Source organism: Ahaetulla prasina, chromosome 10 (assembly GCF_028640845.1).
Source record: "Ahaetulla prasina isolate Xishuangbanna chromosome 10, ASM2864084v1, whole genome shotgun sequence".
In the NCBI taxonomy this organism is placed as follows: domain Eukaryota; kingdom Metazoa; phylum Chordata; class Lepidosauria; order Squamata; family Colubridae; genus Ahaetulla; species Ahaetulla prasina.
In genome coordinates this window covers 24,193,667-24,216,954 of record NC_080548.1, presented here as the reverse complement: position 1 = coordinate 24,216,954, position 23,288 = coordinate 24,193,667, and the positions used below count along the sequence as shown (strand labels likewise).

Genomic DNA, 23,288 nt, shown 5'->3' with positions numbered 1-23,288 from the left:
TGCCTAATATGTCATCTTTTGTTCTTCATTTGATGTAGAGTCTGCCTATGACGAAATCCGAAGAAGCAGTTGGGGCAGCAGTACGGTAAACACCACTCCCAAAGGTATATAGCACCTAGTTTCACTCATACACCTTGAATTATATCATCCTGTGATTTATTTGGGTTTGGTTTAGTATAGGGCAGGGGTCTGCAAACTTGGCTCTTTTAAGACTTGTGGACTTCAACTCCCAGAGTTCCTCAGCCAGCTTTGCTCTGGGAGTTGAAGTCCACAAGTCTTAAAAGAGCCAAGTTTGCAGACCCCTGGTATAGTGCAAAGAGCAGTGGTAAGAATGCAGTACTGCAGGCTCCTTCTGCTGCCTGCCGGCTGCCTGCAATTTGGCAGTTCGAATCTCACCAGGCTCAAGGTTGGACTCAGCCTTCCGTCCTTCTGAGGTCTGTAAAATGAGGACCTAGATTTTTGGGGGCAATAGGCTGACTCTGTAAACCGCTTAGAGAGGGCTGTAAAAGCCCTGTGAAGCGGTATATAATCGAAGAGCTATTGCTATGCGATTGCCAATGTGCCAAGCTGACTGCCATCATTTGCCAGCCACATTCCAGGATTTCGTTATGCAAAACTCAAAGACGATTATTATTTGTTCCATGAACCAGATCAAGGCGTAGCCTCTTGTGAGTTAATCTTGTGTCTGTGTTCACACCAGCTGGTAGACTGGGCTACAGGCGAGTTAGGCAGCTTGTGTGGAGCTAATCATTGTACTGTGCGCATCTGGGTATTGGGGAAGGTGACATCAAATCATGCTATATTCTGGAGTTGTCTGAAGTGGAATTGGTGCTTTTCAAGAGAGACTGAATTTAGATGGTTTCTCAACGAGAATATGCCAAGGTAGCAGTTAGGTTCAACCAGTGGTGGGATTCAAATAATTTAACAACCAGTTCTCTGCCCTAATGAATGGCTGGATGGGCGTGGCCATGGTGGGCATGGCCATGGATGTAACAGATGGCGTCTTGTACCCCCATGGGAGCAAAAATGGGCCATAGGAGGGACGCGGTGACCTCCCCCCATGCCCCGTTTTGGGACTAGTAGGCCTCCCTCTACTTACCTGGGAGCCAAAACAAGGCACGTGGGGGACTTCTGGAAGGGGCGGGGCCAGCCAGCAATTCAACAACCGGTTCACCCAAACCAGTCCGAACCAGCTCAATCCCACCACTGGGTTCAGCAGCTGTTTCTATGACACAATTGTGATCACGTAACATACATGATCTGATTACTGAATTAGGCTACAGCCTTGATTTGCAGAATATTTTGAGCCATGATCTAACGCAGGGGTCTGCAAACTTGGCTCTTTTAAGACTTGTAAACTTCAACTCCCAGAGCTTGCCGGCTGAGGAACTCTGGGAGTTGAAGTCCACAAGTCTTAAAAGAGCCAAGTTTGCAGACCCCTGATCTAATGAAACAGGCTTGGCTCGTGTAGTGTGCTAGGATACGAATGAGCAGGCTAAGACTAACACTAATCAAAAATAGTATGCATAGAAATCTGTATTGCTAAACAAATTAAATACTCAGACAATGTTTATTAAGCACTAAGAAATGTAATTATTAGAAAATTAATATTTTTTTTAAAAAAAGTAGTTTGCACGTGTGAATGTAAGCACTCCCGTCTTGAACTGGCCTAATTAAAGGTATTGTGTGAAATCCAAGTTTCTCCCTCTGTGTGTCATATGATTGGTTTATAATCTGCTTGACAACTTTAACATGTGTGGATGTCAAATCTCTGAATCTCCCAGCCAGCGATGTCCACACATGTTAAAGCTGTCACGGTTGAGAGACGCTGAACTGGTGGGTTGTATAATCACAGTCACCACCACCCCACCGCCCGAAATTGGAGCGAAGCATGTAAATTCTGCTGTACCGTTGAGGTTCTGCTTTCATTCCAGAATTGGAATTTGCAACCAGTGCCCAGTTAATGAGGACCACGAATACCATAATCTTAATGCATCCGTGTTCTGCATAGGGATTTCTCTGGTTCCTCTATAACAGGGGTGTCAAACTCAATTTTCATGGCGGGCCGCAACAGGGTTGTGGCTGACCTCGGGGATGGGTGGGCGTGGCCAGCTTGACGCCACTCCCCAAACTGCTGGCATGTATCCTCTTCGCATTAAATAGATCGGGCCGAAGCTTTGTATTGGGTAGACCAGGATGGCCCCACGGGCCTTGAGTTTGACACCCCTGCTTTGTAACGTACAGGTGGGTAGATATAAAGGGACCCTTGGTCTGATCCTGCTTGCCTTCCACCCAAGCAGTGGGATACCGGTACATCCCGGGCTAAAGAAATGGCATCATAGCCGCCACTAAGTCCTGTTGATTTTCATCTTCCACTTTGAAGGTTCCCCACCGCAGATCCAAACGGTGAGCCGGATCCCGGATTCTACACGCATGGCACCTGGTAGGCCCATACCGCTGGTCCCTTTGTCTTCCGCCATCTTCTGCTTTTCTTTGGCGTTCCACATCAGCCAACATTCCTTCGCCTTTACCAGGGGCATGATGCATAAGGCTCCGGCAAATATTTGTGTGCCTGGCCATGCAGGAAAACAGCTTCTGTTTGTGCTTTTCCACCCACCCCACCCCACCCTCTCTCTCTCTGGAGCAAATTAACTGCTTTGAAATTAGCTGCTTAACCCAGAAGTATGGCAGTGAGAATAAGGCACTCATTTCTTGAGTTAATCGTATGTTTGGCCTGTACTATTTCACCTGGAGAGGGGAAAGTGTTGGCTAATTACCTGTACTCACCGTTCCTAGAAAGCAAGCACGACAAGCTAACAGGTAGAGCCACATCAGACTTTCAGTTGTGATAGTTGCAACTTATCTGTTGGATTGTAGCCTGAATCAAGAGGGGTATCGTAGCAACTAGGATAGGGCTAGGAGAGAGAATCTGTGAGCTCTTCCAAATATGGGGAAGAGATGGGGAGGGGATCTCCCCCACACACCCCTGGAATGCACCCAGTTCATTCAGTTGCATCCAATTCGAGCTCCTCTTATTTCCTTCTTCTTCCCAGTAGATCCATACCAAGTCCTTGGGCCCACTAGCAGCCGCTTGGCAAACCCAGGTGAGCCATCCAACTTTCCTCCTAGGGGTGGGGTGGGGAACATTTAGCATCCAGCGATCAAACCGGAGAAGGATTGCCTTCTCTCAGCCTGGAAAAGCAGTCAACGGAATGGGAGACTTCACCCACCCGACAGACGGTGGGAGAATTCTACTTTCAGACTTGCACGTTTTTTGTTAACGTAGAACTTAAAAAATAAAAGTAGAACGAGCTCATCTGGTTGCGTTCACCTGTCTGGTCTACTTGGGAAAGTTGCCAGCTAGATCCCTCCCACCCTCCCCACCCGTAAGATCTCTCTTGGCCCAGCAGAAGGTTGGGATGGAGTGTGAGCGCCTTGGCCATCCCAGGAACAAGCGGAGGTCGATGCTCAAAAGAGTTGTTCTGTCTCCGACAGGTAGCGGTCAGATCCAGCTGTGGCAATTTCTCCTGGAGTTGCTGTCGGACAGCAACAATGCCAGCTGCATCACCTGGGAGGGGACCAACGGCGAGTTCAAGATGACGGATCCCGATGAAGTGGCGCGACGTTGGGGCGAGCGCAAGAGTAAGCCCAACATGAACTATGACAAGCTGAGCCGGGCGCTGCGCTACTACTACGACAAGAACATCATGACCAAAGTGCACGGCAAGCGCTACGCCTACAAGTTCGACTTCCAGGGCATCAACCAAGCCCAGCAGGGGCAGCCCGGTGAGCCAGCCCTTTACAAATACCACCACACGGAACTGCCTTATCTGCCCCCCTACCACCAGCAGAAGGTGGGCTTCGGCCTGGGCCATAGCACGCAGATGCCCACCTCATCCTCAGGTTTTTTCGGCCCACCTGCTCCCTATTGGAATTCCACAGCAGGAAACCTGTATCAGAACCCCCCTGTGTCCAGGCAGGCTACCAACCACTTGGGCTCTTTCTTCTAATCTCCAGAAAATCCTGGAGCTACCTGAACTTCTACCAGAAGATCTCATTCAACAAACATTCTACCACACCCAGAAACTGGGATACAGAGGAATATCCTCTTGAACGTATTCGTAGCCATCATGAATAAAGAGGGCGTGGGGGAGAGCAGTACAACTTCCCGCCACCAACAGGCGCTGTTCTGCTGCGCTACCAAAACAATTGTGTGATCATCCTCTAATCCAGAGGTTCCCAATCTTTTTCGGTTTGCGGCTCCCATAACACTTCGGATTTTTTCCGCGGCTCCCTTAATAGGTACATCCGATTTTTTTTTAATTTTTGTCTTTTTTTCTGAATTTTTTTCTGAAAGCTGAAATCTTTTCTGTTAACTTTAAAATGTGCATATTGCCTCCTTGTAAAGAGAGATTCAACACATTCAACTTTTCAAAGATATCACATAGGTATGTGAGTTTAATCAAAAAGTCTGTTTCTACAAAGTGTTTGGCATACTCATGTTTTGCTGATGGACGCGCCGTCTCCTTTGATGGGAGCGGCCTCTGTGGAACTTTCCCAGGCGTGGGGGTCCCTGCTTCGGTCTCGGAGTTTGGCCTCTCGCGATCCCCTTGTTCCCTCGGGTCTCCGCCTTGTGGAGGAGGTGGCTGTTCTCGCCTCCAGCCTGGCTCACCTGGGAGGAACTAACGGGGCGGTTTTGCTATTTTCTGCGCAGCCCCTCTTTCCCGATGCCATCGAGCGTGGTGGCCGCGGCCGTGTTGGGCAGCGTGTCGGGTGGTCTGGGAGGCCAGTGGCGTCGCGGGCAGACTGGAGGGGAGGTGCGCCGTTGCTTCGTCAGGCGGCGGGTCTGGGCGGGCGCTGTGGTTCAGGCGGGCGGGCGGGGCCGGAGCTCGCGCTTCTCCTTTGGTCCGTCGTCGGCGTCTGCCGTCTTCCTGCCTGCTGTGGCCTGCCCCGCGGGGGGTGTGGGTGCGGCTGTGCGGGGGTCCCTTGGCTTTTGGAGTTGTCCCGAGTTGCGGTGTGCGAGTCCTGGTCGCTGCGGCCGTGTCCGGCTTTGTGCGTCTGGGATCTCGCGGCACCGCGTGCGGAGCGGACGCTGCTTCTTCGCGGCTCCCTTGTGGCGGTGGCGCGGCTCCCTGGGGAGCCGCGGCTCACAGTTTGGGAATCACTGCTCTAATCCACTCCTGGACTTAGGGTGGAAGACTTTACCAGCCAGATTTTGTGCTATCTACGCCTGAATTTTGCAGAGATAGGCCGGATCTCAGACTTATAGGCGACGCAGATGAGTTGCCTCAGCTTGCTTAATTCCCCACCCCCACCCACCCCATCTAGTATTACACCATGTACATTATGGAAGCAGGAGTAGTATGTTTCTTTGTATATGAAGTAGCGGCAAGGATGAGGTTCTCACTTTAGGCCAATGTTCCTCAATCCTGGCGACTTGGAAGTTGTGGGGACTTCAACTCCCACAATCCCTCATGCCCTCAGCCTGCTGGTTAACATCTTGCATCCTGACTGGGGAATTCTGGGAGTTGAAATTTACTCATCTTCAAATTGCCAAGGTTGAGAAATGTTACTTTAGCTATTACATTACAGTCATTTTTAATCTTTTCAGAAGTGGAAGTCCTGTCTAGGCCAAATGTCCAACGTTTTCCCTCTGGTGCTGCTGTGAGCCATTAAAATACTTAAGTTGCAGTACTAGAAGGCTTTTGGGAACTGCCAAAACCTGAAAAATTACAGTTCGGAGTTTCCTTTAGCCAGATTTATTAAAACGTATGGGAGATAGCAAGAATTCCAGGAACTTTTCTCGATTTAAAACCAGTATCCCTCTAAGTATTTTAGAGAGATTTTCTGATTTTTTTTTCCCTCCTAACCACCTATACTCTGTGGGTCCCTTTAGCTGTTTTCAAGAGGGCCTTCTGAATCATTTTGAGTTTGGAGACCAACTCTTCCAAATTCAATTTCAGAGAAGGACCAAATTCAACAGACTTGCTTTCTCAAAACGAGGACATTCCAGAGGTGTGGACCTAAGAGGCCCATAATTCCCAGCTGGCTAGTTAACATGTTTATTCTTTTGGAATTATGGGAATTGTTGTTCCAATGCATCTCAATTGGTCCAGACTGGCAAAGATTGGAAGTTCTTGGGGAAAGAAAGAAGCAAAAAGTAACTGTAGTTCTGCTTGCCCTTATAAAGTGTTGAAATTTCGGAACTTTTCATATGCTGATAATGAGGGGTAGGGTGGGGGGATGAACAGATTCTGGACTCTTTTCACCCATAATATGGATGGCTCAATGGAAGCACAATAAGCAGATAAACTACTGAAGCTGTAGGGTGGACTGAACAGCAAAAACGTGGCCCTAACCCTAACCCTAGAGCTACCTGCAAATTTAAAACTAACAGTACTGTTACTGTGTTAGCTTTCTATTTATAGGAATACCTCATTATTATTATTATTATTATTTTTATTATTATTATACACACTGGAATGAACCACCTCTAGGCTGCAGTAGCATAGTACTCTATGATCCTATGGGTATCAAGTCAAATAAGTCAGGTAGTGATGGTATAACAAGCTGTTGGGTGTATAGAGACTAAATGCTCCAATAGAATAGTGTTTCTCAACCTCTACAACGTTAAGATGCATGGACTTCAACTCCCAGAATTCGCCATACCCAGCACGTTGGCTAGGGGGAATTCTGGGAGTTGAAGTCCACACATCTTAAAAGATGCTGAGGTTCAGAAACACTGCCGTAGAGCAAATGGGGAAGGTTACCTCTCATGTTACCAGCGTGTCCTGGTGTGGTCCCATTTTCACTTAGAGCGTCTCTAAAATCATTTAACGATGGATCTGAAAGGGGGCCTCAGAAGCCATCTAGACCAGGGGTCTCCAACCTTGGCAACTTTAAGCTTGGAGGATTTCAATTCCCAGAATTCTGGGAGTTGAAGTCCACCAGGCTTAAAGTTGCCAAGGTTGGGGACCCCGATCTAGACCAACCCTATGCAGTGTAGAAATCTTGCACCTGCAGCTCTCAGACCAGACGTTACCCCTCTTTGAGAACCTCTAATGAGAACGCACCAGTTTCCCAAGACAGATTGCTCTACTGCTAAATAGTTCTTATCGATCATGATGCTTCTCTTAAAAAAGCCTTTCCCCCCCAGTGTTTAAAGAACTATTTTTCTAGTTTAAAATGCTGAAAATTCACTCGTTGAGAGCTCGGACTGTTTTGCCTGGTGGAAGAAATGGCTCACGTTTTTGCATGATGTATGTACTCTCTCTACGTGCACAAATCAGAATTTAAGCAAACTTAAATATTTATATCGTTCCAAAGATACAGTGACTCCCCCCAGCCCAGGGGGGAGGAATGGAGAGAAACCAGGAGGTGGCTGTTCCTCAGCAAATATTCCTTTACACCAGGGGTGTCAAACTCAAAGCCTGGGGGCTGCATTCGGCCCGCGGGGTGCTTAGATCTGGCCCACGGGAGCACCCTGGAAACAGCGAGGGACCAGCCCATGGTGCCTCTGCCAGCGAAAACAGAGCTTGGGAGGGCTGCAGACGGCCCTCTTGAGCACCGTTTTCACTGGCCGAAGGTTGCAGGAGGCCGTCGCAGCCTAAAACGGAGCTCGGGAGCCCGTTTTCACTGGCACAAGCGCTTGGGCCGCCACAGGCGACCCCGACACGAGTGACATTGAGTTGGCCACGCCCACCCTGGCCACGCCCACAATGCCCAAGGTCAAACACAACCCTGAAACGGCCCTCAACGAAATCGAATTTGACACCCCCGCTTTACACCCTCAACTCACGAACTGCGCCCAAAATTCCTGATGCTAAACAAGACAATCGTCGAGTGAGTTTTGCCCCTTTTTACAACCTTTCACGCCGCAGTTGTTAAACGAATCACACTGCAGTTGTTTAGTTCGTAACGCGGTTATTGAGCGAGTCTGCCTTCCCCATGGACTTTTGCTTGTCAGAAGGTCGCCAAAGAGGGTCACATGACCCCGGGACACTGCAACCGTCATAAAAACATGCCAATTGCCAAGGGACTGAATTTTGATCACATGGCCCTGGGGATGCTGCAGTGGCTATAAAGTGTGAAAAAAAGGTCACAAATCACTTAAGTGCTGTTGTAACTTTGGGCAATCAAACGGATGGTTATAAGGACTACCCGAATATAGAACCTCAGGAGAGTGCCTGCAGCCCACAAAACCACATCTGCATCGATTTAACTACCTTCTGCAACACAAGAGATGTACAGTGCTGCACTTAACTTTTGTGAATATTTTCCCCTCCCCAACGCAATCACACCCCCACTTCTCTGTTCTAGAACTCTTTTTATCGTTTTGTACCTGTTTACTGTGTATTAAAAGTTGTGTTATGGTTTAACTGCTCTGTGGATTTGATGGGAGAGTCCCAGGAACACTTGGGTGACCGTGGGGGAAAACACCCTTGAAAGAACGTGGAGAATGTGCACGTCCGTCAGAGTGCAAGGACCACAATGTACGACATCATCAAATGCTGCCAGTAAAAGGATTTGTGCCAAGATGTTAGTATACAAAGAGAGAACGGCGGACTTTTGTGATGCTGGGACACATCGTTTTGGCATTGTTAAGGTTTACTGCAGACGCTGCCGCTGAGGAACCTCATAATAGCAATAGCACTTAGACTTATATACCGCTTCACTCACTGACCTTCCTACCTTACACGTAGGGTTGACCAGGGAGAAGGCTTTGCAGGCCAAGGGTAAGGCAGGTGTGGATCCATAAGTTAAAAAAAAAAGTATCCAGCCATTCTTGAGACTTCTTTCAGATTTAATCCTCAAAACTATTTCCCTAAAGCCTTTCACCTAAACCAGTATTTCTCCATTTTGGGAACTTAAAAGGATGTGTGGACTTCAACTTCTAGAATTTCCCAGCCAACACTGGAGTTGGAGTCAAGTTCCCAAGGTTGAGAAACTCTGGTTTAAGGCTATAATCCCAGTCGGTAGGAAAGCACTAAAGGTCATAGAAACCTCCACCTGGGGATTTTGGGAGGACTTACATGATCTGGTTTAAGACATAATCGCAGTCTGTGTTTGCACTGTACAGAAATACGAGAACTGTGGGCACTCTGTAGTCAAGAAAGGTGACCTGACCCAAATTTTCACAACGAAGAACCTCTCAAATTTGCTCACGGATTGCTTTCTAAAAGAAAAGAGATACTATCTCTGTTAGCTGAGATTTTTTTGGGGGGGGAGGGGGGGAACAACCTTATTTGGGGACTTGCAAAAATCAGGAACTGTTTTATGGTTTTGTTTATTAAAAAAAAACACATAGCTATAGCCTCTCTCACTAGTTCTGAACATCTTCTAAAGCAGTTTCACATTTCTTTAAGAGCTGGTTAAGCCCAAAGGAAATTTTTCAGCTTTTTTGTAATCTTCCAACCCCTTCCACCTCCTGCTCGCTTATTTGTTTGGTCAATGGAATTTCATCTGTCTGCACAGCTGCTGCCTGCCCCCCCGCCCCCCCGTAAATCTCCTCCCCAATTCGGGTCAAAGCTCCTGCTTTTCCAAGCTTCTCCCATCTGCTTCCTGCTCTTTAGCTGTTTTTCCTGTTTGCTCAGCCCCAGGATAATACAAACACCTCCTCTTAAGACACGCAGAGCACAAAGAGAAAGAACAATGCAGCAGGCACAGCTGGGGGAGGGGGCGGGGGGGAGGCTACTTCCCTTCTGACCCCCACCCTCTCTCAAAAAGCTCCCCCTTCTCACTGAAAACATAACAAATGTTTTCTATTGTCTACCATTTCTCTGATAGACGCAGACAAATGGAGAAGTCTGCATTCAACATGCTTCCTGTCCCCAATGTCACTGTTTCGTTTGGAAGGTGGAGAAGGATTCCAGCCATTTTTTTGTGTCCATTTCAATTAGACCGTTTCTCAGCACCTACCATATTTTTGGGAGCATAAGATGCACCTTTCTCCCCCCCACCCACAAAAGGGGGTGAAAATTTAGGTGCGTTTTACACTGAATGTAGCCCCACCCATCCACTGGCCCCCACCCTTTGGCTTCTGCCTCCCAGCAATTTACCTCCTTGCAGCAAGCAGCAAGAAAGAACAGCCCTTTTCAGCTTCAGCACAGCCTAATTAGCACAAGTTGATTGGATCGGCCTTCCGACTCTCAGTTGTTTTGCAGGGGCCTCTGCTGCTTGCTGTAAAGAGGTAAATTGCTGGGAGGCAGATTTTTTTTTCTTGTGCTAATCAAGCTATGCTGAAAACGAAAATGAAAGTAAAGCAAGCTGTTTGCTACAACGAGGCAAAATTGCTGGGAGGCAGAGGCAGATTTCTTTTTCTTGTTTTCCTCACCAAAAAAGGTAGGTGCGTCTTACAGTCCGGAGCGTCTTATACTCTGAAAAATACGGCCTTCTTTTAACTAGGTATGCCAAGCTGTGGATGCCCAGAGTCAACAGCAGAGCTAACACAGGAGAGCTGAAAAATGAGGGGCTACAGAACCTATGGAATTTTTTTCAACATTGCCGGAGTCCAATGCAAACTGGCCAAAGCTACAACAAGCGTACTACATCCCTACCACTTTTATACCATTTACGTAGCTCCAAACAATTTGTCCGATTGTACATTAATGTGTTCTGTAAAACAATGACTGTGCTTTTAGTGTGATGAAGTCCTAGTATGACCTTTCCAGGAAGAATAGTCTTGGTGCATTCTGATCAAGTTGAATATTCCAAGCAGGGTGGATAAAAATCGATGATTTTAAAATTGTTTTTTTTATTTTTATCAAATTTATTTTAATAACATGCTTTCAGAGTAAAAATCTACCTAAAGATCGTTTTCTATTTAAGATACATTAATAATTTAATTTATTCAGCATGAAATGGAGCTTAGTTATGAAGCTGTATATTCTGCAATATTGAGACTGTCGGTGAGTCAACAGCGGCTTTTAAAGAGCAACTGGTGGCTCAGACTGCTAAGACAGTCTGTTATTAACAGCAGCTGCTTGCAATTACTGCAGGTTCAAGTCCCACCAGGCCCAAGGTTGACTCAGCCTTCCATCCTTTATAAGGTAGGTAAAATGAGGACCCAGATTGTTGGGGGCAATAAGTTGACTTTGTGTATAATATACAAATGGATGAAGACTATTGCTTAACATAGTGTAAGCCGCCCTGAGTCTTCAGAGAAGGGCGGGATATAAATGCAAATAAAAAAAATAAAAAAATAATGATTTAAATCGAAACGATTTAAATCAAGCCTTTTTACTAGCGAGTTAAATCACGATTTAAATCGTGATTTAAATCGACTCGATTTAAATCGAACCCACCCTGATTCCAAGGGTCTTTATAAAATGATTCAACATTGCAGGTAACATTGCTCACCAATATGCTTAACAAGTAAGAGACATGGTGGCGCAGTGGTTAGAGTGCAGTACTGCAGGCTACTTCTGCTGACCACCGGCTGCCAGCAGTTTGGCAGATCGAATCTCACCAGGCTCAAGATTGACTCATCCTTCCATCCTTCCGAGGTGGGTCAAATGAGGACCCAGATTGTTGGGGGCAAGAGGCTGGCTCTGTAAACCGCTTAGAGTGGGCTGTAAAAGCACTATGAAGTGGCATATAAGTCTAAGTGCTATTGCTATTGCTAAGGAAACATTCTATTACGGGATAATCTGAGTATTCTGGGCAGGCAGTCTGACTTCAGCAATACTTGGAACAGGCTCACATAGGAATCTACCTAATTTCAAACAGAGCTCTGCGTTGCTCCAGAAAATAACATTTGGTAAGCTTCTAGAATGAATATGAAAGTTGTGTTCTGGTCATGTTTGGTCCAACACCCTATTTACTACAGAGGGTGAGCAGACTGCTCTGGGAAACCTACGAAGCAGGACTCCAAAGGCCGTGAAACTCTTTTCCCTTGACTTCCCCAACCACTGTCTGTCTCCGGAAATATAAAATCTATAAGCAGACTCTTATCCGAAAATCAAGGTAGCCTCAAGAAAACACGATTCTTTAGGTAAGGGAAAGATAACAAGAGTTAAATGTAATAATAATAAAAAGGAAGCAGCATAAATTTATTGACTTAGCACAAAAGTTATCTCCTCTCAAAATACACCCAGAAGACTCTACAAGTTGTGGTTTCTTAACTATCAAACCAGGAAAGCCAGTTAAGTCTGGGAAACGGGGTGCAAAGCACACAACACCTCCATGCACGTGAGCCTCAAGCCGGGGACGGGGGCTGTGCTATCCCAAGCCCCCCTCCACTGCCCAAGTTCTCAAAATCTGCATCTTCTCCAGCAGGCCCAGAGCTCATTTCCTCAGCTTTGGGTGATGGCTGAAGCACAGTCCCAGCGACTGCTGTCCCGTTACCTGAGGCCCAGCTTCTTCTTCTCTTTCTGTTTCTTGCGCACGATGTCGATGTTGCGGTCCTTCCACATGCTCTTGCGCAGTTTAATGGGCCGGCTGCCCACGTATTTTCCTGCCGCAAAAGAACAAGAAACGGTGTGAAGGTGGGGACCAGTGTGGATAAAGATCGATTTTTTTTTAAATCCAAAAAATCAATTAAAAAAAAAAATTAAATGAGTTTTTTTTTTTAATTTAAATCAAATTTATTTTAATAAAACACTTTTGGAGTAAAAAATTTATCTAAAGATATTTTTCTATTTAAGATAATATTAATTTAGTTTATTCAGCAGGAAATAGAGCTTAGTTATGAGGCTGTATATTCTGCAATATTGGGACTGTTGGTGAGTCAACAGCGGGTCAGAGGAGGAGCTGCTGCAGGACAGAGGTGGCAGCTGCTCTTTAAAAATTATGATTTAAATCAAGTTGATTTAAATCAAGCCTTTTTATTCAGGATTTAAATTGAGTTGACTTAAATCAAATCCCCCCGGGTGGGGACGTTTAATATGATGCCCGTCTGCGGACGCTAGGCATTAAGCCAAGCTCCTGATATCCTGGAAGTACCCCTAATATCTAAGGGCAGCTATAGGGGGGAGGGAAGTACACAATTACCTGGAAGGTATCGCAATGAAGCTGGCAAATGTAGTTTACCTGCACAACTAGGTTAGCTAGGTTCACATGTTACACCCAAGTGATCGTGTGGTTTATTTCCTTTGGAGTTATCGGTCATATTGTCTTCACTATTGAGGAATGTGAAACTATAATTACCATATTTTTTGGAGTATAAGATGCACTGGACTATAAGATGCACTGGACTATAAGATGCACCTACCTTTTTTGGTGAGGAAAACAAGAAAAAGAAATCTGCCTCTGCTTCCCAGCAATTTTGCCTCATTGCAGCAAACAGCAAACAACCTGTTTCACTTTCATTTTTATTTTCAGCATAGTTTGATTAGCACAAGAAAAAAAATATCTGCCTCCCAGCAATTTACCTCCTTGCAGCAAGCAGCAGTGGCCCGCACAGCAATCGGCAATGGCAATCTCTGCAGACTGAAACAGCTGAGAGTCGGGGACAATCAACTTGTGCTAATTAGGCTGTGCTGAAATTGAAACGGGCTGTTTGCTGCTTGCTGCAAGGAGGTAAATTGCTGGGAGGCAGAAGCCAAAGGAATGTAGCAGGGCTATATTCGGTGTATAAGACACACCCAAATTTTCACCCCCTTTTGGGGGAGGGGAAGGTACGTCTTATACTCTGAAAAATACGGTAATGGCTTAGCGATCACTCGGGCTACAGGGGTGCATTTCATCAGCCAGTTAAACAAACCATACTTCATTCTTATGTAGGGACCACATCATTAGGGGGCCGGTTTAGCTCAGGCTGGTAAAGCCTGTTATTAAGAACACAGAGCCTGCAATTACTGCAGGTTCAAGCCCGGCCCAAGGTTGACTCAGCCTTCCATCCTTTATAAGGTAGGTAAAATGAGGACCCAAATTGTTGGGGGGGGCAATAAGTTGACTTTGTAAAAATATACAAATAGAATGAGACTATTGCCTTATACACTGTAAGCCGCCCTGAGTCTTCGGAGAAGGGCGGGGTATAAATGTAAAAAAAAAAAATAATAATAATAATTTTAAAAAAATTAAAGGATAACTGCAATGTCGGAATTGACTTGAATTCCCTAATGCAATTTAGCACAAACTTTTTTTTTTAAAGCAGACTTTGTATGGAGCTATATTTCAACTTGGGAGTTGAAACATGGTTGGACTTAGTAGCCACTTGATATTTTCGGTTTGTTGCCCTTTCTCAAAAGACAAGACATTTTTATCACTGGTTATTTCATTTTTAGATGGGAGTTGATTCTGCTTCTCCAATGGGAGTTGAGGAGGGTATCCTCTCGGGATGAAATGGACAGCTTTACCCTCACCGTCAACGAACAGGGGACGTCACACGCACCATTCATTTCTCGCATAGCGCGGACATAGTCGTTGGGGTCTTTGAAGCTGACAAAGCCGTAGCCTTTGGTTTTGCCAGTGCGCTTGTCCCGGATGACTTTGGCCTTTAGGAAAGATGGATAGCGGCTGAAGGCACGGGCCAGGATGTCATCGTTCACCTCGTTGCCCAAGTCCCCACAGAAAATCCGGAAGTCATCTAGGAAGGAAGGAAGGAAGAAAGGAAAGAAGGAAGGAAGGATAATACAGGGTTCTTACTTAGTCCTCTAGACAACAGAAAACCTTCAATGTGCATTCATACAAGGTGACGTGAATCAGAATTTCAAGAAATTCCTTTTTGTAGCTTTTCATGGTTCTTGCCTCTCCAGAAGAGGAATCATTATATTTGGCTTTGTTTTTTCCCCCCGAAGCCAATCTCAAAAGAGCCAATTTAGGGTAATGATCAGTGGTGGGTTTCAAAATTTTTTACTACCAGTTCTGTGGGCGTGGCTAGGTGGGCATGGCATGGCTTGGTGGGCATGGCAGGGAAAGGATACTGCAGAATCCCCATTTCCTCCCGATCAGCTGGGACTCAGGAGGCAGAGAATAGATGGGCGCAGAGCCAGTCAGAATTTTTATTACCGGTTCTCCAAACTACTCAAACTTTCCGCTCCTGGTTCTCCAGAACCTGCTGATACCCCCCTCTGGTAATGATTCAGGTACCAAGCTAGAAATCGGGAATTTTAATCCTGCTTTGGGCACGAAATCAGCTGGGTGTCCTTGGGCCAGTCCCTCCCTCTCAGCAGGCAATAGCAGACCACTTCCAAAAACCTCGGCAAGAAATTTGCAGGGACTTGGCAAGACTGACTCAGTGGCACCAAAACAAATAAATAAAATATCAAAGAGCTTGGTTTATTCAAGACTCACACATTCTGATTTGGTTTGATACACAGGCTGGGTTATGCTGGGAGGCCCTGAAGATATTTACAAGTCCATACACTTGGCAAATACCAGTCAGTGAATGCAAGTTGATGCCAACGTTAGGCTTGAGGGCGAATCGTGGCCTCAACCCCCACTGTCTACCCACTGGCCCACTCTAATTGGATGCTCACCAGCGTCCCATTCAAGAAGGCTTGGGTCCTCCCAGCAAGTCCCAGCAGCGGTACGGATGCAACGCTTCAACTTCTCCTGCTTCGTCTTCTTCTTGTCTTCGGGCGTGCTCTCCATGACCGGCTAGGGGGCGAAAAGGAACATGTCAATTACTTCACCTATGTTGAAGAACCACTGAAGCGTAGACATGAGCAGTGGTGGTATTCAGCCAGTTCTATTAGGTTCGGTTAAACCGGCAGCTGCTATGGGAGGCTCCGCTCACCCGTCAGGATGTCACCATGTCTCATTTTTGACGCTCTGCGCATGCGCGGAAGGTCCTGCGCATGTGCAGAGGTGTTGCGCTCAGATTTGCGAACCGGTAGCGAAGGTAAGTCAATACCACTCCTGGGCATGAGCTTAAATGGACTACAAAGGATGGTAGAGGACAGGAAGGCCTGGGGGAACCTTGTCCATGGGGTCGCGATGGGTCGGACACGACCTTGCAACTAATAACAACAAATGTTGAAGAACACATCTGAAACTGAAGACAGTCCTTGACCCAGCAGGCTAGAAAGTAAACCACACATAGGAAACAAAAACAGCCACAAGTTCCTATTTCTTTTTCGTACAAACCCCTACTTATCTCAGGCCATTCATTACAATTCTTATCTCCCAGGCTCATTTGCACAATACAAATACAATGACAATTAGTCAGTATAAGGATTTAGCATCTAGGGAATGAAAGCATTACTTTCACACCTGGTTAGTTGGCATTTCTCTAGCTAGTCTAAGAACAGGAAACCTAAGGCTGGAAGGATGCTACTCATGATCACTGAAGTCCTAATGTCCTCATACAGCGCCCATTCCTGCAGCGCATTAAAAAGCACATGTGCTGGTGGCCTTTGAATTTAATCATTTAGCTCCCCGAGATTTTAGACTTTGGCCTTTCATACCAATAGGGTTCTCTCCCTTTTTATTTATTTATAAAAATGTATAACCAATATTCATTTGTTAAAATTTTCAAAGAGTAAAAGGGGAAAAAAAACAAAGCAAAGATTTAAAAAAAGAGGACTAAAGTTAAGCAATATGACTTCCAATCTTTTCTTCAACAGATATTATTACAATTATGTGGTACCTCCTGCCTCTTACGTATTATATAAATCTTGCATCAGCATTATCTTTATCGTTGGGTGAGCTGGGTTGGGCTGAGAGAGAAGGCAAAAGTCTTCCAGCTGGCTTTTATGCCTACGTCTCCCGGTTTCTAGTCTACCTCCTTAACTACACCACCAAACTGGCTCACTCCAAGACGTTGTGTGAAGATGGTCTATATCTCTTCCCCCCCCCTCCCTGCACCCTCCATCCCAGAAATACTTAACTCTTAAGGGCTTTGAAGAAAAACATACAAAGAAGACAAGAACTTTCGGAAGGAAACTACTTGTTGCCTCTACAAAGAAATGACCGCGGTTTATTACCTCTACGGGAACAAATCCAGCATCAGTTCCTCGGGGTCGCTTCCCCCGTGTGGGTGCCAGGTCATGGCCACGTAGCGATGGTAGCCGTGAGTCCACGACTGGGATCAGGTCTGCTTCCGGCATACTTGGGCCTATCACGGGCTCCTCAGCCCCAGCTGGTTCTTTCTCCTCCACCACAGGTGGCAGAGGCTCTCGATGTTCCTCCTGCAGAAGCAGAGGGAAGATGTCGGATAGCCTGAGTAGGTGGCTTAAGTGGCTAAGACACTGAGCTTGTTGATCAGAAAGGTCGGCGGTTCGAATCCTTAGTATGGGTTTCCTGCCTAAGCAGGGGGTTGGACTAGATGAGCTCCAAGGTCCCTTCCAACTCTTTCACTGTTACTATGTCAGTGAGGCTCAGGCCTCTCCCATAAGGCTTAAAGGACCTGCAATGACGTTTGGGCTCTTTGCCGGAAAACAACGTTGATAGCTTCGTCTTGTTGCATTTGTTTTTTATCGGTGTCTACTGAACTTTTGCCAAGAAAGGCTTTTGGCAGTTTACCTAATTGGACCAAGGTTGGTGATAGGACTGAGGAATTCTGTTGGGAGGAATTTGTTTTAATTTACTTGAACTACGCTGAGAATGAGTTAATTCTCAGCTGTTTGAATAAAGTTTGTTTGTTTTTACACTGACTGAGTTTCCTACTACCTACTTGGGCCTGGCTCACAACAAGAAAGTTGGAAAGGAGAATGGACTTGAGTACGAATTTAACCAGATTCACTAACCTCTTGTTTTTTCACCGGTGGTGAAGAATAGACCGTAGGAGCCGCCTGGATGACTGTGGGGTTGACTTTCGGAGGGGCCACCACTGGCCGAGGTACAGGCACCAGTGGAGCCAAAGGGCCAACAGAAATGCCTGGACCCACCTGGTCAAGAAGGAGCAGAACACAGTCACAATGTGCTCCATAAACTCTTGTTTTAAAAATGGTTTGCTCCTTTTTGAAATATAACCAACAAGAAAAACAAGTATAACGAAACATATATAAAGAGAAAAAAAACATGAAGGTAATTAAACTGTAAAAGAAATATTCTTTCAAAAAAAAAAGAACACCCCAAAGTGAATACATTTAAGGAGTTAAAAGTTAAAAATCCAATACTATTCAAGTCTTAAACAGCAGTCTAAATCTTGAGCATGTGGAATTATACTCAATATTTATTAATGTCAGTAAAAAAAAAACAATTCACATGTAAATAATATAAAAGTTAGGCTCTTGTGAGTTGGGCAGCCATATAAATATAAGACACAACGGTCAATACCTCTGCAGCTCCTTTGACTGACAGTATCAGTCAGTCAACAGGTATTAAAGTGAGGACCGTCTGTTCTATACCTATACATCAGTGGTGGGTTGCTACCGGTTCGCCCTGTTTCGGGCGAGCCGGTAGCGGCGGCGAAGGGAGGCTCCGCCCACCCGCCCAGACGTCATCAAATATGCTCTGCGCATGCGCAGAAGTGGTGCGTGAGCCAACCGGTAGCAAAGGTAAGTGAAACCCACCACTGCTGTACATGTATTGCTCTTTTAATTTATACTGACAAACCCTCTTATACCAATTCCAAACCCACCTTATAACTGGTCTCAAAACTTGGCACAGCTCTTGGTACCCTCCCTACTCTACTTACTGGGGGACCAGGTCGCATTGGTCCTATGCTCCCAAGGGGTGGGCCAGGTGCTCTCTGCATCGGTGGACCCATCAGTATCGGGGGGCCTTGAGGGCCTGGCATTGGAGGCCCTACCATGGGCTGGTGATGCGGTGGGCGCATTGCCATCGGCCGAGGACCACCTAAAGAAAAAAAAAAAGACAGTGGTAGAAAAAGACAGTGGTAGAAAAAGACAGGCTCCGGCCATCCACTAGGCTTAAAAAATAAAAGGAAAACTTACCTGCCCGCTGCAAGACATGAGGCACAAAGGTTGGCCGGAGAATGGGAGGACGTTGTGGGGGAACTGCTGGAAGGAAAAAAAGATGCTTTGAAAACTCTTCTTCTGAAGCAAATGGTTTCTATTTTACAAGTAATTTTCTTTGCCTCCTGGAGGAGTGAAAAACTCTACTCTTCCTGCAGTTCACGGAGATTGTAAACTGGGAACAGAGAACAGGGTTGCCCAGCTCTGACACCTGCTTGGTTCCTAAGTGAGGTGCAGGGGAGGAGGAATGGGGCCGGTCCCTCCTTCACCAGCCTTGCAGTCATTTCCATCTTGCTTTTTGGTAACACAAATCAAAAATTGATGGACAACAGAACTGTCAGGCAGGTTAGAAGAAAGGTTAAATTCCTGGAGTAGAAAATAGTGCCCTACAGAGTTAAGCTTGTGTTGTCATCTATAGCACTAGAGAGATATTCTCTTGCATCCCCTCAAATCTGCTCAATTTGTAATGTTGTTTATTACCTTTAAAACCCATACATGAGTCTTCCCCAAACCAAGTTTCTGCCAATATGCTGGAGTACAATAATCAAGATTCCTCAGATCACATGATCCAAAGGAAAACTATTATAAATGATTATTGTACCGATGCTTAAAAGAATGCCATCTTTCCAAATGTTGGATCCATTGAAGAGGCCTATTAGACATGTTCCGCCTCAGGGGCAATTGTTGAGAATATATAGACATCTCTGTTTCTTCATTTCAAATTTGCTATCTCTGCCTTTAATCTGACCCATATTTTTAAACCAGATGAAAACTATTTGTTTCAGCAGTTTTACAGCACAGGGTATTCTTGAACATCACTGTTTTCAGCTCTTCGTTTGATTTGAGGACCCAGATTGTTGGGGGCAATAAAGTTGACTTTGTATATAATATACAAATGGATGAAGACTATTGCTTAATACAGTCCACGCTGCCCTGAGTCTTCGGAGAAGGGCGGGATATAAATTCAAAATAAATTTTTTTTAAAAAAATTATCCTAATTCTTTTTCCCCCCAACTCCTTCTGGGGTTTTCTTCAATCAATATTTTGGAAACAATATAGTAAGAATTAAAATTAAGAGTTTCTCGAGTACAATAAACAATATTACTTAAACTGGAATGAGGCAACTCTCTTCTTTCAGAAATAGGTATCTTTCTCACTTAAAGACACTAGTGAAGTTAATGCGGGGGCAGGAAGATGATCGTTTAGCCAAACCTTTGGAACTGACCATACCTGGGCCTACAAATGGCACTGGAGGAGCCACAATAGGGGCAACTACTGTGGCAGCTGCTGCTGCTCGGGCTTCCAAGCTCTGCTGGACCTGGAGGGCATGAGGATAACAAAATGAAAGACTTGATGGTAGCAGAATAAGATCAATAGCCATGTACAAAAATTTACAACGTCAAAGCCAATGTAGTACTGATTTTAAATACTCCACTGAAAACATTCTAACACTTCCTGCATTACAAAGAATAGAATTCAACAAACTGCTCACCTGTTGATAAGTGTTAGTGGCAATGATGGGTCGGATGACGGGAACAGGGGACACTGCAGTTACCGCTGGTACTGCTAGAGCAACTGGCACAGCTTCTACCACAGAGGCAACAGGAGGCAGAGAGACAGGAGCTCCAAGCACTTCCTGCTCAAACCTGGAAGTCATTATCAGGAGGCATATTTCATTTCTGAACATTCAAACACTTCACTTTCATCTCAATTAGAATCAATTAGAAGCAAGAATTGCTTGGCTTTATTCCCTGATTAGATTTAAATCTCTTCCCTGAAGCATCCAAAAAATAAAATTAAATGAAATTCAGTGAATGGTCCATAGAGAGACAAAATGTCAGACAGAAAGACAGACAGAGATTTTGAGCCTTTATTTAAACTGGGAAATACTAGGGATAAATACTCAGACAGCTTATCCAAGCTGTTGTAGATTCCCAACTCGGTTTCCTAGGATGCTCATCTGTCTTTTCTCCAAGTTTCAAAATGTTGAAAACTACAGGCAAAAGAAATCCTCAATTTTTCACTGTTCTCCCAAGTCAAAGAGCATGGGACTAAAATTAAACATAAAGAAGACCAAACTAATGATAACAGGTGGAACAACCAGGCTTAGAACTGGCAGCAAAGATACTTAAATGGTGGAGACTTTCTGCCTTTTAACATCAACAATCAACAGTAAAGGAACAAGCAGTCAAGAAACTCGCTGCAGCTGGTAGAACAACTATAAAAGCCCAGGAAAAGATATCCAGATGCTGCGATGTGTCTATACCTACAAAGATCAGATTAGAATCATGCAAGCCATGATATTCCCTGTAACACCCTAAGAAAGTAGGATAGGAAAAGTCTTGACCTTTGGACAACCAAGAAAACAAACCAATGGATCACTGAACGAAATAATTCAAGATCAATTATCCTACTTTGGACACATTAGACAAAGAAAAAAAATAATTTTTTTTATTTATTATTATGTCTAAGTACTACCTATGTAGTACATACTACCTATGTAGTACATACTACCTATGTAGTATGGCTGCATTACTGTTATCCTTCTCATATATTCCATTACCATCTCTTATTGGTATGGTCATTATGGTTATTATTACTTTGATATTAATATTACTTTGTTGTTTTGCATGTACATTGAGCACTTATGCCCCGGAGACAAATTCTTTGTGTGTTTATCACACTTGGCCAATGAAGTATTGCTATCTATCTATCTATCTATCTATCTATCTATCTATCTATCTATCTATCTATTATCTGTCTGTCTATCCATTCTACCTATCCTATCTATCTGTCTGTCTGTCTATGGTACCTATGATTTCTATCTATCTATGGTTTCTATCTATCATCTGTCTGTCTGTCTACCTATGGTATCTATGTATGATCTATTTATCCATCCATCCATCCTCTTGATATTCTATTGTATAATGCACGAGTCAAAAAGAGGGTTATGAAAATATCTACAGACCCCTCACATCCTGGACATGAATTGTTTCAACTTCTGCCCTCAAAAACACGCTATAGGACACTGCACACTGGAACATCAAGACACAAGAGCAGTTTTCCCCCGAATGCCATCACTCTGCTTAACAACTAATTTTCACAACACTGTCAAATAATTTACTAAGACTGTATTATTATTATTATCTTCCTTATTAGTACCTATCTCTCCCCACTTATGACTATAACCATGTTGCTCATATCTTTCAATTTATATTGTTTTTGTTTCCTAGTACGATTTGATAGCTTATTAGTAACCTTGACTGTCACTAAGTGTTGTATCTTTTTAGTCTTGTGAATGTATTTTATCCTCCTTATGTACACTGACAGCATATACACCTAAGACAAATTCCTTGTGTGTCCAATCACACTTGGCCAATAAAGAATCCTATCCTATCCTATTCCTATCCTATCTCCTATCCTATCCCCTATATCATATCCTATCCTATATCCTATCCTATCTCCTACCTCCTATTCTATCCTATCGTCTCCCCTCCCCTCCCCTCCCCTCCCCTCCCCTCCTATCCTATATCCTCTCCTCTCCTCTCCTTGTCTGTCTATCATCTATCATCTATCTATCTATCTGCTAACTATCTGACCGATATTTGGGGCTACAGATCCCATACAGCCGGGAAACGCGTCTCAGAGTTGGGGATTACAGGAATGCACGTATAACGAAGTCACCCGAAAGGCTGAGCTCCATTCAAAGGCGGCTTTGCATAAACCACCGGGATACCCCAAGCTCCTCTCAGGCCTCTACTCACAAGGCCATCTCGGCTTCCATTTCCTTCAGTCTCTCCTCGCCGCTTTTCGCGCCTCCCGCCGCCACCACGGCTCCTTGCCCAGGAGCCCCTCCCGGCACCCCCGGGGGAGCTCCGGGCGGCGGGGGCGGCGGGGGCGGCATCGCAGGAGCCGCCATGGCTCGACTTCTTCAGTCAGGCTCGGTTGCTCCAACAGCGTCCGATAGCGACTTTCTCTTCTTTCCGGCGCATACTTAAGTCGTCACAATGTAACTTCCGGAGCTTCTGTCGCTTTCTCGCGGAAAACCAAGCAAGGTTTTCCTAGAGCGTACGTCCGGTTCAGGAAGCAAGGCTCTCCGACTCTATGACCTGGGTTGTCTCTTGTCACCTAAATCAGGTGTTACCAACCTTGGCAACTTTAAGACATATGGACTTCAACTCCTAGAATTCCTCGAGGAATTCTGGGAGTTGAAGTCCACAAGTCTTAAAAGTTGCCAAGGTTGGAGACCCCTGACCTAAATAGAGTAGAATAGAGCTGGAAGGGACCTTGGAGGTCTTCTAGTCCAGCCCCCTGCTCAAGCAGGAGAACCTATACCATTTGAAACAAGTGGCTGTCATATCTCTTCTTCAAAACCTCCAGTGATGGAGCGGCCACAATTTCTGGAGGCCAGCTGTTCCACTGGTTAATCGTCCTCACTGTTAGTAACTTCCTCCTTAATTCCAGGTTGCTTCTCTCTTTGATTAG

General features: G+C 45.2%; 2 protein-coding genes across 8 annotated transcripts in view; one reads left to right on the top strand and one right to left on the bottom strand.

Annotated features, from left to right (window-relative positions):
• LOC131204221 (retroviral integration site protein Fli-1 homolog) overlaps nucleotides 1-8,378 on the top strand; it is a 35,499-nt gene extending 27,121 nt beyond the window's left edge. For 4 of the 6 annotated variants that reach the window (XM_058195199.1, XM_058195196.1, XM_058195201.1 and 1 more), the window contains exons 6-9: nucleotides 39-104; nucleotides 2,384-2,443; nucleotides 3,054-3,104; nucleotides 3,496-8,378. In XM_058195199.1, the coding sequence (XP_058051182.1) occupies nucleotides 39-104; nucleotides 2,384-2,443; nucleotides 3,054-3,104; nucleotides 3,496-4,010 (692 nt within the window). In that variant the 3' untranslated portion in view covers nucleotides 4,011-8,378. The remainder of the gene's footprint in view (nucleotides 1-38; nucleotides 105-2,383; nucleotides 2,444-3,053; nucleotides 3,105-3,495) is intronic. The other 2 variants (XM_058195198.1, XM_058195200.1) reach the window with 2 other exon arrangements.
• Nucleotides 8,379-12,020: 3,642 nt separating this feature from the next.
• RBM42 (RNA binding motif protein 42) lies at nucleotides 12,021-22,808 on the bottom strand. 2 transcript variants are annotated; one of them, XM_058196214.1, is made up of 10 exons: nucleotides 22,568-22,808; nucleotides 20,296-20,449; nucleotides 20,034-20,121; nucleotides 18,783-18,848; nucleotides 18,524-18,684; nucleotides 17,631-17,771; nucleotides 16,869-17,072; nucleotides 15,420-15,540; nucleotides 14,333-14,527; nucleotides 12,021-12,454 (listed from the first exon to the last, which is right to left on the bottom strand). In XM_058196214.1, the coding sequence occupies exons 1-10, from the start codon at nucleotides 22,720-22,722 to the stop codon at nucleotides 12,342-12,344; spliced, it is 1,398 nt and encodes a 465-aa protein (XP_058052197.1). In that variant the 5' UTR covers nucleotides 22,723-22,808; the 3' UTR covers nucleotides 12,021-12,341. The 2 variants fall into 2 exon arrangements, with proteins under 2 accessions (XP_058052197.1, XP_058052199.1); XM_058196216.1 differs by having other exon boundaries at nucleotides 18,783-18,845.
• Between the last annotated feature and the right edge of the window lie 480 nt (nucleotides 22,809-23,288).

Excerpts from the sequence above, each read along its gene's own strand:
- RBM42 (XM_058196214.1), bottom strand. The coding sequence starts at position 22,722 with ATGGCGGCTCCTGCGATGCCGCCCCCGCCGCCCCCGCCGCCCGGAGCT. Across the intron at positions 20,122-20,295 it reads CCACTAACACTTATCAACAG|GTCCAGCAGAGCTTGGAAGC; the intron begins GTGAGCAGTTTG and ends CATGCCCTCCAG. Across the intron at positions 15,541-16,868 it reads CTGGATTTGTTCCCGTAGAG|CCGGTCATGGAGAGCACGCC; the intron begins GTAATAAACCGC and ends TTCGCCCCCTAG.